At 38.4% G+C, this 15,797-nt stretch overlaps 1 protein-coding gene across 1 annotated transcript in view; it reads left to right on the forward strand.

The window, feature by feature from the left end:
* The window catches only part of PLEKHH2 (pleckstrin homology, MyTH4 and FERM domain containing H2), a 55,360-nt gene extending 45,413 nt beyond the window's left edge, over window positions 1-9,947 (forward strand). The window contains exons 22-30 of the mRNA XM_075707830.1: window positions 103-280; window positions 989-1,144; window positions 2,578-2,675; window positions 3,063-3,204; window positions 3,959-4,104; window positions 5,705-5,834; window positions 6,705-6,791; window positions 8,518-8,655; window positions 9,765-9,947. Of these exons, the coding sequence (XP_075563945.1) occupies window positions 103-280; window positions 989-1,144; window positions 2,578-2,675; window positions 3,063-3,204; window positions 3,959-4,104; window positions 5,705-5,834; window positions 6,705-6,791; window positions 8,518-8,655; window positions 9,765-9,947 (1,258 nt within the window). The remainder of the gene's footprint in view (window positions 1-102; window positions 281-988; window positions 1,145-2,577; window positions 2,676-3,062; window positions 3,205-3,958; window positions 4,105-5,704; window positions 5,835-6,704; window positions 6,792-8,517; window positions 8,656-9,764) is intronic.
* Window positions 9,948-15,797: the final 5,850 nt, after the last annotated feature.

Raw genomic sequence — 15,797 nt, forward strand, 5'->3', positions numbered from 1 at the left:
TGAGTGCTCCTCCCATTTGGCACCCCCCAGAGAAATGTACTTACAGTTTACTATCCTTTCAATCAGTCCCGAAGAATTGCCTTATTTCTTTTCTTGTCACAGGACTGAATTTGGGAAATATGCAATATATTGTCAGCGATGTGTAGAGCGTACCCAGCAGAACGGAGACCGAGAAGCCAGACCTTCCAGAATGGAAATCCTTTCCACTCTTCTGAGAAACCCCTACCACCATTCGCTGCCCTTCAGTATTCCAGTTCATTTCATGAACGGCATATATCAGGTAACGTCAGGCTGACCACGAAATCTAACCTCCCAACCCCTTGCTATTGGCAGATACATGAAGTAGTATATCAGAAACAGAACTGTAATTGTTAAGGTAAACACGGTTCAAGTTTTGTCCTGTGCCAGTGCTAGCAATGGCAGGCACAAGGTAACTGAACCAGGTAGAGTAAAGGTTTGGAGAAAAATCTCTGAAAGAAAGGAAAAAAAAAACCTCTTAAGAGTGAGAAATACTGAAGTTCTGTTTCTTATTTAACCTGAGCACCAGATGAACGAATTAGACTGAAGAACAGGGAAAGGTATTAAATTCCACTTCCTTTCATCAGAAATCTTGAAAGTTAAATACCTCACTAAAGGCCTGGAAGCACAGCTGTAACTCCCATTATCAGTCATGAAGGATAACCATATTTGTTACAGAACAAACACAGCTTCATTCTTAACTCTTTTGGGACTTCATCAGTCAAAGCCTGTAGGAAACTTTACATGGGCTTCCATGCATACTGCTTCACATCCTGGTTTGTGTTTCTAACCGTGAGAGCTGGCTGAAAAGAGTTTTTTAACAATTCAAAGGGGATGGAATGGATGGCAAAATATTGCCACCATTATTCTAGAGGTATTATCCTTCAATATCTTAGATTGAGAGGGAAGGCAAGGGGGTGGGTTCTTTTAGTAAGTTTGATAGCAAAATACATTTTGGCTGCTTTTTTAGGTTGTTGGGTTTGATGCCTCTACCACAGTGGAGGAATTTCTGAACACCCTGAACCAGGATACAGGAATGAGAAAACCAGCTCAGTCAGGATTTGCACTGTTTTCTGATGATCCCTCTGGCAAGGATATAGAGCACTGTCTTCAAGGAAACATCAAGGTAAACAAAAACCTTTAATGAGCTCTGCATATAAAACAACAAAATATCTTTGTTTTACAGAGCTCTCTTCAGACAATGTAAAGGAAAACACTATTCAGGCTGAAAACTGTCTTTAGATTTTTTCCTCATAATGTAAAAGGAAAGATTTAAAAAATTGCTTTTTCAATTGCTGAAATTCATTCAGTGAACTATATTTAAAAGCTTTGTCGAGGAGACTGATATTATTCATAGAGCAGCAGCTGGGTTAAAAAAGAAAAAAATAAGCTGTTACTAATCACAGTCCTTTAAAACTAAAAAACAATTGGAGTCCAAGATGCATTTAGAGATTTCAGTTAACATACCTTGTATAGCTCCAAAATATGACAACTTGAGGCCCAAAAAGTCATTCATACTGGGGTGGACATCCTGGGGAAGAAAAAAAAGACAGGGTTCCTTATCTAAATACAGAATAATTAGGGTTCAGTTCAGGAAATTCCCAATGATTGGCTTATCATTGTTCTCATTTCTGAATTTTAGTTCCCTCTACTTCTAGAATTAAATTCTTTGCAGTAAAGATTGGAAAATGCAATATAATCTATACTTTAATAAAATATTAGATATTTTTCAAGCTTTTTAGCAACTAATGAATAATGAACTTTTTGTGCTTCTGTCAAGTGGTTCTTTTGCACCCTTTGGCCAACATGCACAGCTGAGTTACAAGTTGCAGTACAACCAGGCCTTAGTGACAAACAAAAGCAGGGTCATCATGATCAGCTCTCTTCCCCTACTGGAATAATTACCATATGGAAAGCAAAATGTATAAAAACATACTTACTTTCCTGGTAAATGCAGCTTCAGAAGCTGGTCACATTACTGCTTCCAGGAAGGCTCTTTTATGAAGGAGCAGTGACATGAAGCCCAGCAGGGCTCCCAGGACCTCTGTTCCACCTCCTCCCCATCTGCCCACCTACCCACCTACCCACCTACACCACTGGTTGTGAACCACTCTTGCTGCACTTTACAACAAACTTCATACAAACTTTATAGCAGTTACTAGAAAGGACCCTGAAAAACTCCAGCATGCAGCAGAAAGAGAAGACAGAGATCAAAGGCATTTGATTAATTATATAACAACTCACTCTGTATAATTACACATTCATTGGCTGCTGCTAAATCAAGAACCTGGCATTTCCATATTAAGCATGTTATGGCTCGTTTCCAAAGGTAGTGTGTGTGTGTTGCAGGATAAACAAACAACAAAAACATTAATTATTAAATGCTCCAACTAAGAAATGCAAGTAACGTTGTCTTTCAGTAAGCTTAAAAATTCAAGCTATGTATGTTTCTGATATGTAATAGGTAAAAGATACTAAAATAAGTAGACAATTTCCATTCAAAGGTGTTTTCAAAGAGGAATACACGGCAAAGTCAGTTCTGTATTGCTTTCCTTCTAGATCTGTGACATTATTTCAAAATGGGAGCAAGCCTCCAAAGAACAACACCCTGGGAAATGTGAAGGCACAAGGACTGTCCGCCTTACTTACAAAAATAGGTTTGTATAGCAAGCGTAACATCTCTGCCTTGTCCCAAGATTTGTTTTTCATTTATGCAGAGTTTCTTCATCTGAAAAATACTGGCTGAGTCAAAGCTTGCAACAAAAATAGTAAACAGGTGTAACTGGAGAATTTTTTAAAAAAACCCTATAGTTAATTTTTTCTAGTTCTTAAGAGGTGAGCAGGGCTGCAAAAAAAAAAACCCAACACTGAACTCAGAAGACTGAAATGAAACATTTGCTCACTGGTTCAAGTACAAGTGTTGCTCTGATGATGCGTTTGGACGCTGACGTAAACATGTCACATTCAGAGCAGATACTGCTAATCCTCAGGGCTAATGCATTTTCCTATCTTCTTTATTTAATAACTTTCTGTCTTTTCTGTAGGCTTTATTTTTCGGTTCAAGTGCATGGGGAGACAGACAGAGAGAAGCTGCTGCTAGTATATCAGACAAATGATCAAATAGTCAACGGACTCTTCCCCGTAAACAAAGAACTAGCGATGGAATTGACAGCGCTTTTAGCTCAGGTAATCCTTGTGCATTAATGACTCACACAGCAGTTTTACAGATGAAAAACTTGAATAAAGAAACTGGTCCGGGATTGCTTGACAGTCAAGTGACCTCCACCTTTTACACGTGACAGTGCAGGAAACAGACTGAGCTGGAATCTTTGTGTAAGGCTAACTCTGTACTTCAGTGGAAATGCTTTACAGCATATGCTGCTGTTGGCACCAGTACAGATAAAATGTGCTTTACCTCCACCAGAGTCAGGCCCTCTTTGATTAAATATCATGTAATCATGCACCATTTCCTCATTCACCCTTCCTTATGCAATTTCTGCAAGTTAATACACCAAAGTAACAACTGTTTAATGAAAGCCCAGGACTCCTTTACTAGACATGGTCTCAATAAGATCTGTTTTGTTTTTAAAAAATTAAAGGCTCAAGGGAAGGTTATTGAGAAAGTTGGTTGATGGTGTTACTCAATAAATCTAAACTGGCTTGTGTGTCAGCTGGAGATCTAGCAGTCTCAGAGCAGAACTAGTAAGTATTATATTTGTACAATTTATACTTGATGATTATCTTTTTTCCATGGTAAATACAAAATAAGAAAAATAAAATTACTTGCATGACTTTTATATCAGTGAAAAATATACATTAATTGACAAACTGTTTTTCATTTTATAGTTGGTAAGACAGAGGAAAAGATAGCTCATAATACCAAGCTAGAAAATTACTCTGGAGTAACAAAAAATTTTCTTCTTCATTGTCTTTCCCTTAGGTAGAGATTGGAGATTTTGAACGGCCTTTTTCAACGCCAGCGGGGCAAGTCACTTCCCAGTCCAAGTCCAATCAAACCTTAAAACAAGTTTTGGAGAGATTCTACCCTAAGAGATACAGGCATGGCTGTTCAGAGGAACAATTAAGGTGAGATGTATTTTGCGATTCATGTTCTCTAAAAATCTAGGAGTGAAATGAGGAGGTTTTAAATTGTCATTAGGTACAACTTACTGTTATGCCATATTTGCCTAAACCTGTGTTTACAACTCATATTCTTGCTAAATTGAAGAACCCATTCCTTCTGTATATTTCTCATCTAAACAGAGGACCATCATTAAGCACTCATTTCAGCAGAAGTTGTACAAGTTACTACACAGCGTTACAAAACCCAGCGATTTTGAAATTTTTGTATTTCTTATTCAGCAAATCTAACTTAAGTCTTGTGCACAGACTAAAGAACTACTGAAAGTAAAGGACATGAGGATCTGATCTGAGTGTTTGCTGGTCAAATGTGCAATCTGGCAGCCAGTCAAATTGGCAATACGTTAACTTAGTGCACTTGCTAGTAAAGGATCACTTAATTTAAAATGAATAATCTGCAAGTCATTTCAATCAACACCTGTTAACATAAAGAAGAGCATAACAGTGTAATAAATTATCCAAAGTCAATGATAGAGCAATTTTGAAGTCCAATAAACATCATGGAAATGTTTTTGTCATTCTTCACTACAGGGCTGAGAAAGTTTAAAGCTATTATCCTATGCATAAAGTAACATTATTACATACTCAGAAGATAATAGGGAAATTCAAAAGTATATGCACAACAAATAGAAAGTTATGCAATCAATTTCAGAGAACAAAGTGTAAGAGGTCCTAGATTAGACTAATTCATGGAGGATTAAGTCAAACACCTGTTGAACTGTTCAGGTGGTCCCTAAACTACCAATTGCCAGAGGTGGAAGTCAGTGGCAGGGAAAGAATCACTCTATACCTGCCTGTTTCTTGTATTATTTTGCTAAGGGTGCAGGTTGACTTAATAAACTTCCAGTAAGAGTAAGCTGCAAGAGAAAGATCTCCCTTTGCTACACATTGTCCTGCCTTTTCTTGGGCTGTATCTAATAATCCTGTGGCTGCCAGGTGAGTCATTCCTGCAAGTCAATGTACTAGAAAGGTATTCTGGGGGTTTTGGGGGTTTTTTTTGGAGGATTAGTTTTCCGTACGATCATTTTATTGAACCAGCTCACCATGGGGCCACAAAAGAAAAGAGCCAGTGTGAACACTTCATGCATCAGAAGCACCCTTTTTGGTAGCAGTGCCCAGATACGCTAAAAAAGTGTAGTGTTAAGCTGTGTCTTCCACATCTGCTACTAGCCACAGGTAAAGATATGTGCTAAGCTGAATGGATTTTTGGAATGACAACTGGCATAGCTGTTGAGTACTGATAAAGGTAGATTGATCATCTGTAGAGACACATTAAAAGCTGTACTAGACTTTTTCCCTTTATGCTGCAACTGCTACATCAATATTTAATCATAATGTTGCAGAAATTAGAAGATACTTCGTAATTTTCATGTGCATAAAAAAATTAAATGACATTCTGGATTTATTTAATACTGTATAAGTGATAGTTGTTGCATTAACTTAAATTATCATTTTAACAAATGGATTTTTTTTTGCTCATTAAACTCGCTATGGGTAAGCATTTAAATTCCTTTCAATAACTAAATTACATATTTCATTTCAACAGACAGCTTTGTCAGCGATTGTCTACAAGATGGATGGCTCTCCGGGGGCACAGTGCTGCAGACTGTGTGCGCATTTATCTCACAGTAGCCAGAAAATGGTCTTTCTTTGGTGCTAAATTGTTTGCAGCAAAAGTAAGAAACTTTACTGAGTTTGAGTGGTGGGTTTTTTTAAATATAAATACAATTTGCAAATAGTAATACCTTTTTGTTGAAAATTAGTGCATTATACATGTGCTGATTGAATCTCTTGTCAAATTACTAACTTGTTTAAGCTATATACTGGTGAAATGTAATAGCCATAGTACTAAGTATAGTATTATAGTAACTTTCCAATATACTTACTGCTTGTTTTACATTATTAATCTGGGTGGTATCTTTTCATTTTCTTATATCTTAGCTTGAGATAGCCTTTTTGTTTCAGACTTTTTTTTACCCGATAACTAGTAGAATATTGAAAAGGCATCATTAACTGGCTATGGAAGCTGAACCTTGCAGAAACATTAGATGTTGTTAAGGGTATTTAGAGCACTCCCTTTTGTGCTGGCCTCTCTCAATTTCTCTTAAACCACTAGTATCTTAATTCCCTTGATTCAAATAACAGCTATGTTAAACAGAACTGTCACCTCACCCCTTATGTTTTATTAGGTAATCCCAGTATGTATATATAATTGCTTATCTGCACTCTGTTCTTTGCATATGACATATGTGCTGCTGAACAAACTTTAACAGCTGACTTTTTAAAATTTTATTAATGAGACTCCACATTTTATTGGACTAAGCACTGGGGGAGGCTTCAAGAGTATTAGGTTGAGTTCATAGTTCTGCCACCGGCCGCCTACATGGCTTTGGGCAGCTACTTCAATTCCTTTACATCAGTTCTCTCCCAGTGTAAATGTCAGTAAGGTCTGTGGATGGAGAGAGCTCTAGAATAGCTGTCAGTTAATAATTATTTACATATTGCCTCATTTTGAAGTAGTAATTAAAGAATATTCCTCCTTGTAGCCTCTAGCAACATCCTCAGTTGAGAAGTCCTTCATATGGTTTGCTGTACATGAAGACGGCATAAGCATCCTAGATTACAGCTCTATGGTAAGTGAAATTTCTTTTTTAATTTTGGTCAAAGTAGATTTTAATACTGAGTATACGGAGTGATTCACCACCATACTACATAAAAGGTGGCATTAGCCTTCCATGCTAAGTTATCTAGTCTTAAAGCAAAAATTCTTTCCTTTCAAAATACTTTAATGTTATCATCATTATAGTAGCACTAATAATAGAAATAAGTAATGAATTCTTCACACAGAAGTTATTTTTGTTTATCAGATACTATTCTCATATCTTTTAATGAAATGTTAATGTTTTAATCATTCAGATGTCAGGAGATCCATAGTTACAGTTCTTACAATAACATTAATTTTCTTTTCCTGGAGACTTCATTTTCCATTATTATTCATAATACATACACTCTGCAAAGAGCAGTTACTTTAAAAGATTGTTATTTTCATTGTATTATTTTTGTTTAATAGTAGGTAATATAACCCAGTGTTATTTAATTATGTCATTTTAGGCTGTGATTTTTCTTTGATTTGCAATAAAAGTTTTCACAGAAAACGACTCATGGTAGTCAGTGTAAAAAAGCAGTGCCTGAGAAGATCCCTGCTTTAATTTATATCCTGCAAAGAAACAGAATGGCATGGTGCTATTAGCAAGTGCTAATACTGAATATCAGAAAATTAAAATCTCAACTTTATAATTGTACTGATACGGGCCTCATTATGTTTCTGTGCAGTGAAAGAAATAGTAAAACAAAGAACATGAGGAGAGCAAACAGCAGCTCTGCTCAAGGAACAAGCAAAATGAGCTTGCATCAGACTGCAGAAAGCTCTATGAACACTATCTACTCGTAGAGCTAGTTATGGCATTTCTGCAGAGCACTGCCAGTTTACAATATTGGCAGGCCTTACTTGCCGTTCAAGAAACTCTCAGTTTCCAGGGAATATTCATATTTTCTGTAGGAAGGATCAAGGATATCAGAAATTATGTTGCAAGGGCTAGTTAGAGAAAACATTATTTCAAAATCAGAGCAAAGAGAGGTTTAGTAACCGATGGACATTAAGTCAGTTATTGTACAGATACTATCTCCCGATGAATTTTAAATGTGGACATCTGCAGCACATTAATATGAGTCGTAATGATAAATTAAATGCTAATCATAGACTCAAAGGCCACTGGTGTGGTGTTTTGTGGAACACTGAACAATAAGAGCTGAGGCATGGAAAGCAGAGGAGCCTTGAAGAGCATTTATGTTTCATCAGAGATGTGAAAAGAAGAGAACAGAATTTAATTTCATTTGTGTGTATGTAAACTACATCACTGCACAAAAAGAAGTCCTGGAATTAAATTCCTTTAGATGTCTCATACTCTGCCATTTAATTTGTTTAGACACTGCTTCGATTTCAGATGGAATTTCTAAGATTACCTTCTCTCAAAGTCAGTCAAGACTTGTGTAAATTGAATTACACACTTGAGTTGAAACCTGCTTATAATATCTTTGATCTAATTAATCTGGAATAGAAACAGAGGTCAAACTTACAAGAGTTACCATCTGCAATGGAAATTCCTCATAGTGAAGGTCTGAATGAAGCTATTCCAAAATCTACAATTAATTTCAAGATTCCTAAGAGGCTAACAACAACGTTTTGAAAAATACACATGTAATTATATTTTTAAAAGAAGTATTTGTCATACTCTGCTTTTCCTTCATTGTCCTGCTTATAGCTTTGTGTTTTGGTTTTTTTCTGTTTTCTTTTTTAAGCGATTAACAGTTACATATACATATAAGAGTGTGATGACTTTCGGAGGTTATCAAGATGATTTTATGTTGGTTGTTAACAATGCTCAGACAAAGGACAAATCAACTGAAAAACACCTTTTTGCCATGACAAAACCAAAGGTTGGTATATTACCTGAAATAGTTTCCCACCATCTGCTACTTTTGTACTTTTTCTAGCGGGTAATACTTAACAGATGTGAAAGATGAAACACCTTCTGTATTCCTAGCATTCTCAGATTATTGACTTTTGCCAGATGGTTTTAGAGAGCGAAACAGTTAGTAATATAAGACCTAACAGTGACAATACTGATGTGTTCCTTTTCTTTTCATGCCCCTGTCTATAGCATTCCACATTTTTCACAGAAAGACAAAGGTGGCTGTTAAGGACAGGAAGTATATGCAGTACTAAAAAGTAGTCTGTTTGCTTGATCAGCACCAGAGATAATTTTTAAGAAGGTACCTTTGTGTTCTACAGTGGAATTCTAGAACACAAGATCTGAAAGATCAGTCGCTTCTTAAGCATCCTAGGATATTTTTACCTTTGGTAAAGAAACTCTTCGTGCTTTTTAAATCCAGATTCTCTCCTTCACTGGTAAGATTGACTACATTTTTTTTAAAAAGCAAAGATTTGGAAGTCTTTTGCTGTTAGAACAATTTATGAAACAGAATACAAAATAGCACATATAAATTTGGGTCAAAATACGACTCTTCATACAAATAAGCATAGTAAAATACAGCTGTTCCAAGTTTCCATCAGATCATGCCCTTATAGGCAAGGTTGTGTGGATTGCAAAGAGAAAATATGGTAAAAAGCTCCCAGAAGTCTTTATTCCTTTTATCTACCCTGCGTCTTTAGTAAAGCTCTCTGAGCACTAGGTATTTGCTAACAAAATTGAAGGAACACATCATGAAAGTTTTTTCTAAGAGCGGCATCTTTTGGACTTCAAAATCTCTCTCCAAGTGAAAGAAACCATCTGTTTGAATCATTGAAGACTGTGGAAGACAAAGTATCCAGCATACTGATGGGAATAACATTACATTATTGGCAAGGAGCAATAGAAAAAAGCTCTATTAAGCATCTCCTCTCTCCCCATCATTAATTTGTTTGATAAAGTACAAGTACTTTTCCAGTTGATGGTGATTGTCACTTGCTAAAAAGTTAGCTATTTTTTCAGCAGTCAAAACACATCACTGTATTTTTCAAAGAGTTTTGTATGTTCCTGTTATAGATTCTTGAGATCACTCTACTGATTGCCAGCTATATTAACAACTTTCATCAGCTGAAAGGAGCTGCTCATCACCTCTCTGCTCCAGCATTACTGACACCTCAAAGTGGACAGAAACTCAAGGAAACGGGCAGTCAGCCACTTCTTGCAAACAACAGACCGACTAAATGTCCCACTTTGTTATGAAAGGATTATGTATCATGATAATCCATCTTTGTTACAGGGTTTCTACACTGATTGAAAGCTTTTTGATGTACAAGACATGGAGCATAAGCAGGTCCATAACCAAAAGAAAGGCAGACAGTTTTACATTCATTTCAATGGTATATAACAGGAGGAGCCCTTTCGTGAAAGCCCTGGCCTGAACTGGAATGATGATGAGCCAATTTAAGGATTATGCTTTGCTGGTGATGGCTTGTGCCTACAACTCAACAATAACTGTCTGCTGATAGTGGTGGGGAAAGGTGGCCTTGGGAACAACTGTATAGATTTTCGTCATTTTCGAGATATTTACTCAGGGACCAAACTGTCTTCAACTCGTCTTCATCTCTATTTTTCAAAATTACAGAAGTTGTATAACCTTCATTTTGAAAAGGAATTTTTCTGTAAAAAAAAAAGTCAAACAGAATATTTTCCACTTCCAGCACCCCTCCTTATTTGCAATACAAGCACCATGGGACTAAAAAGAATGAAATGTTTGATTTGTGTAATTGTTTCTCCTTTAAAAAAAAACCATAAGCACATCATGTAACTATTATAAATCTAAAGAGTATTCTCATGATACACTCTAGCCTTTGTTATACAGCTATTTTACTTGGCAAATCTTCAGCCTTGGCCTGGTGAATTTCTAAATAATGCCTCTCTGCCCCAGCCCTTTGGAAAAATCTAAATTGGACTGGCACTGTATTTAGTATAGTTTGTTAAACAAGATCCTGTACCTAATTTCTTCTTTAATCCAGAATAATAATACAATACAGATGCACGAATGACTCACAATTGAAAACACAAGAATAACAGAAAGACATTGCTTGAACTGTTGTGTCTAAATTTGGAGACATATGTGACATATAAAATCCATGTATAATGTGTATAATGTATATACATACAGTGATTCAGAATAATATTTTGTAAAAGTTGTACTTTCTGGTTTTCATTTGTATCTATACATTTCATATTATAATACTAACGTAATGTTCTTGCCCACCGAAGACATAATGCTGGATCTGCACTATGGGACCTGGGAGCACTTTCTGGTTGCCTTTTTCAGCTGCAAGCCTCAGTGCTATGTAGGGTCAAGTATATCGAAATTACAATAATTTTCTCTTCCAATCCTCACATTTTTGTTTCCGTGCAAAGAAACCAGTTCTTCAGGCTCTGAAATGGATCAGCAGCATACTCAAATAGATAATTTAGGTCCAACAGAAGGTAGTCAAACATAAATCACTGATGCATATACATTTCCCAGTTTCCACTTCTGCTCATGCTGATGATCATGGATCATTAATCCCTTACAGCTAGCCCTCATTGTTTGGTTTTTTTTTAATTACTTAAAACTGAAGTAATTTCACAATGATGAATTGTAATATTTGAAGGTTGAAAATCTCCTTTGTTTTATGACATTTCGACATTTCAAATATATATATACTCATATTGAGAGAGAAGGAATTTTCAGCTGTTTGCCCTCTATGAGAGGCAGGGAGTATGCTCCTGAAGAATTAAAATAGATTGGAAGGGGAAAACAGGTTGTGAAAAGAAAATGCTCTTAAAAGTGGAAAGACAAATTGGCAAGCCGACTTGATAAATACGTTGCTTCTGAAAGCTCCCAAAGTCCTGCCACAGCTACTTAAGTCTGAAGGGCTCAAGCACCATTTTATGGATGGTACTATGGGCCAGCATGTTTTGTCTTGAAAATTACAAGCAAATAACAAGCATACTATATCTAGATGCTTTCACATTTGCAATGTGGGAAGAGCTTCCTGGTAACTTTTACCCTTTGGTGGTGGTTGTAGTGCTAGATCCTTCTCTTTCAACGTGGTAGGGCCAGCAACAGGAGGTTTACCTCCTCGTGGGCAGCTGATCTCCTGCCATCATCAAGGAAAGCAAATTGGAAGTTAGAAGAGACCCTGGCACCAAGTGCAGCATCTTTTTGTGCAGCACCTCGTGTGAAGTGATGCAGATAGTGTGGTGTAATTGGGCTAGGAGTTAACATCCCTTTGCAATCAGCAGAATAGTTAGCTTTCAGCAATTTGAGGGGGGGGAGTGTTGTGTGTGCAAATTCGAACAGATGCTACTGCATTGGTTTTACACAGGTCATAGTCTAAAGCTCCTCAAATATGATTAGAAACCGCAGTTTACAAATACAGACATTTTCATGTCATCATGAAATTATGATAGCCATCAACCTAGAATACCCCAACTAGTAATCCTTTCCTAATTGTCTGGTTTTAAACGAATGTGGCAGATCAGGTTCTATTAGAAGGCAAAAAAAGTGGAACATGTTGCTAGTGAGCTTGTTCATGAAGTTTTTAAAATCTTGTTAAGTTTGGAGACAACATGATATACAATACACAGCTGATGTGCAGATTTTGAGTCTTTTACAGTTTTCATTAACTTTTACAGCCTCACAAACAGCTGTTTTATAAAGCAGTATACAATCTATGAAGTATAGTATGACATTTCTGCCTGCCTTGCGTAGATAACACTGGACATTACTTTGCTTTTTTAGTGTGAAGCTCTTGCTGCTGCAGTATACCCCTACATCATAGTGGCAGAAGCAATTCATGCCTTAGTTTCCCTTTTCTTAGCAGCACTTTCCAGACTTACTACCACTAACTGCTCATTATAGGTCACCATTAATCCCATATAGTCACATTAGCAGAAATGCTGTGTTACTTTTTATGAAGTAAATACACTCGGAATCACAGTTACCATGACAACACTACACTAAACAATGAAGTTTCTTTGGGATTTTGATTAGCAAGGGTGAGGTTTCCGTAGTACAATAGTAACCTCCTCAAGCAGACACCTCCCTTCAAGTTAACAGAGTCAGCAAGTAAAGTCTCCTACACAAGCACACTTCAACAGCTTGGCTTGCAAACGCAACTGTGCAACTCTGGGGAACTTGGTCCATGTTAATCTAGCTCCAGAGCTACTTAGAGGATACCATGCAATGCAAGACAGCAAAGCTGAAAATTTCAGAGTCCAGGCAGGTAATCTGTTCTGCCTTCCCCACCCAGCCCAAGCCTCACAAGTGATCCACATCTCAAGTCTTAACCTTGAGTCATCCACCAAAACAATTCATACCACAGTACCTAATCCATGAGTAAAGCCCAGGTAGGAACTAGACCTTTCTCACCTCCTAATCTTCAGCAGTGATGCTACCATGGGAGCTGTCAAATGAGCAGCGACCTCTGGGACTGATGCTGAAGAATTTCCCATGCTCAAGGCTTGCAGAACCTAGGCTGTAAAAATATTCTCAGGATGAGATTAATATGTTAGCACATGCAAGGAGACTTCACCTTCTGTCATGGACTTCAGGACATCTTTTGTGCTTGCTTTGAGCTAGCGGTCAGTAACAACGATCAGTATAAATGGTCAATGAAACTGAAGGATCACTGGTAACCGTATAAACAATCACATTGATTTGAAAATAATATTTGGAATGCAATGTAAATTAATACATTACTTGAACTTCACTATGCCTTGTCAATTTTGTGCAGCAGTATTAGTAAGCAAACCGCTCATTTCTAAAACAAGCAAGACCTATTTACTCCTGTAGTACAGCAGGCAAATGATAAAGCTTTGAGTTTTTAATACAGTCCACAAAATTAGTGGGTTTATGTTATTTTAGATTTAAATTTGGTTTATATTTAAATTTAAAATTGAGGCATGTGTTTCCCTATGAAAGAAGGCTGGTAGGTATTTGGTGTTGGAGTTCCTTGTCAGACTGACACTGTTTTTACAGGCTAGGTCCTGAAGGAAAAAAATCATCCTTGCATAAAGGAATGCACCACTTAAAGCTTTTAGGTAGAGCTTTAATAGTCCATACAGCTTAGTGCCATCCATTAGTTTGAGTTAATTTTAACTAAGGTGATTAGTAACTCAGTAATAATTAATTAGGAAGAAAAAAGTATTTTTTTACAATTTCTTAGGGCAAAGGAAATGAAACTGAGTAAGGTGAAACTTAAAATACTGAAAACTCCAATTTCATTTCCAGATTGGACTTCAGTACAACTTATTAATTGTACAGCCTTACATAGTGCTTCCCAGCTCAGATTTGTATTGCAGCAGCTTCCAGATCTGCCACCCCTCTGCCAGTGTTTAAATCCCTGTAAAAATACTTTGCTTTTTAGTGTTACACTCTTGCTGTTGCAGTAATGTATACCTAGATCAGAGTGCCAGGAGCAATTCCTACCTTAGTTTTGTTTTCTTTGGCAGAGCAATAGCAGCTTTGTCCGGGGGTTCCACCATCTCTAACTGCTGACGGTACATCAGCACTGGCTTCATACACCAAGATATCAGAAACGTTCTTTTAAAATTAAATTGATGAAAGAAACGCACTTAGAAAGGCATCAGCGTGACCTGCCACTGTACAACACCGAACAATGAAGTTTCTTTCTGGATTTTAATTTGCAAGACCATGGTTTCCATAGGGGGGTTAGAAAATGCTTTTAGAAGATCCATGTGAAAACCTGGAATTAAATAAAGACAGGCAAAAATAACCATATGAAGGCTTCTGGAACTGAAAGTGATTATGCAAGTTAAACTTAGAAAAACCTCTTATTTAAATAACAAGTATTACTTAGGGTCTGTAGAAGGCTACATAAGCCTTCTTTGGAGAAGGAAGGAGGAGCAGTTAAAATTAATTCTGAGTTATGAATGAGGCCACTTTCCTGGTTTTGATCAAACAGGCAAGAGATGATTTTACGTACATTTTTCTAGTCTTTCAAGACACAAAGCAGCTCATCAGCTACAGGTCAGCTGTAATTGCTGCCCTGGATTTGGGGTCACTTCCCTGACATAGGACACTTTTTGTAGAGTTCACCTACATTCTATATTCCTTTCATGTGCTGGGTCATCCCACTGTTTTACTGCACCCTTTAAATCCCACTTTCTAATCTAACCCTAACATGATCTTTGGACGTGTTCTTTGATTCACAGATCTTATTTGAAGTAATCTAGCCTGTCTCCCGTTTATTACAGCATCTTACTTAATTTTGTAATAGTTGATTTGCATGCCCCAGTAACTACAAAATAATTGCACTGATTTTCTTACACAGCAGTTCACGTACTGGGGGTGGAAGTGGCTTAGGTCTTGTTTCATTCCCTCTGCTGTTAACGAAGCTATCTTGGGAACCATGAGTTTATCAAGAGCCAATGCTTAAGGCTGAGGTAAAATAAAACACTCCCGCCATTTATAACCTGTTTTTTCATCCCCGGCTTTCTCCACAGCTGAAGAATTTTTGTCACTTCACAACAAGGGCTACAGTCGAGGAGATCCCCCCCCAAGGGCAGCGATGCCCCTCACACCAGCTCCGCTCACTCTGGCATTAAGGCGGGTCGCCATTTTCAGCACCCAAAACACAGAGGCAGCTGCGGCTCCCGCGAATAACTCCGGGGCTCCAGGGGCGGGCGGGACGCTGGGCGGAACCGCCGCGGGCCTTCACTCCCCTCAGGGGCGCGGCGGCCGCGGCTCCCGAGGCGGCCATGGCCGCCGCAGCGCGGACAGGGGGGAGGGCAGCTCCCGCCCGCCGCAGCGCTGCCCGCTCCGGGGGGGACCCCTGCGCCGCGCACGCTGCTCGGAGGGCTGAGGCGGGGAGGGCTGAGGCGAGAGCAGCCCCGCCGCCGCCGCCACCGCCACGGCAGCCGCCGCCAGCGCCGGGGCGGAAGGCGGGGCGAGGCCGCGGCACGGCCCCGCTGGGAAGCGGCGTCCGTCCCCTTCCGTGTCGTGTCGTCGTCTCTCCCCCCCATCCCCCCGCAGAACTACACTTCCCAGCGTGCCCTGCGCGGTTCCCATGGCGACGGGGAGCCAGGCCC

The sequence above is a fragment of the Pelecanus crispus genome, chromosome 3 (genome assembly GCF_030463565.1).
Source record: "Pelecanus crispus isolate bPelCri1 chromosome 3, bPelCri1.pri, whole genome shotgun sequence".
In the NCBI taxonomy this organism is placed as follows: domain Eukaryota; kingdom Metazoa; phylum Chordata; class Aves; order Pelecaniformes; family Pelecanidae; genus Pelecanus; species Pelecanus crispus.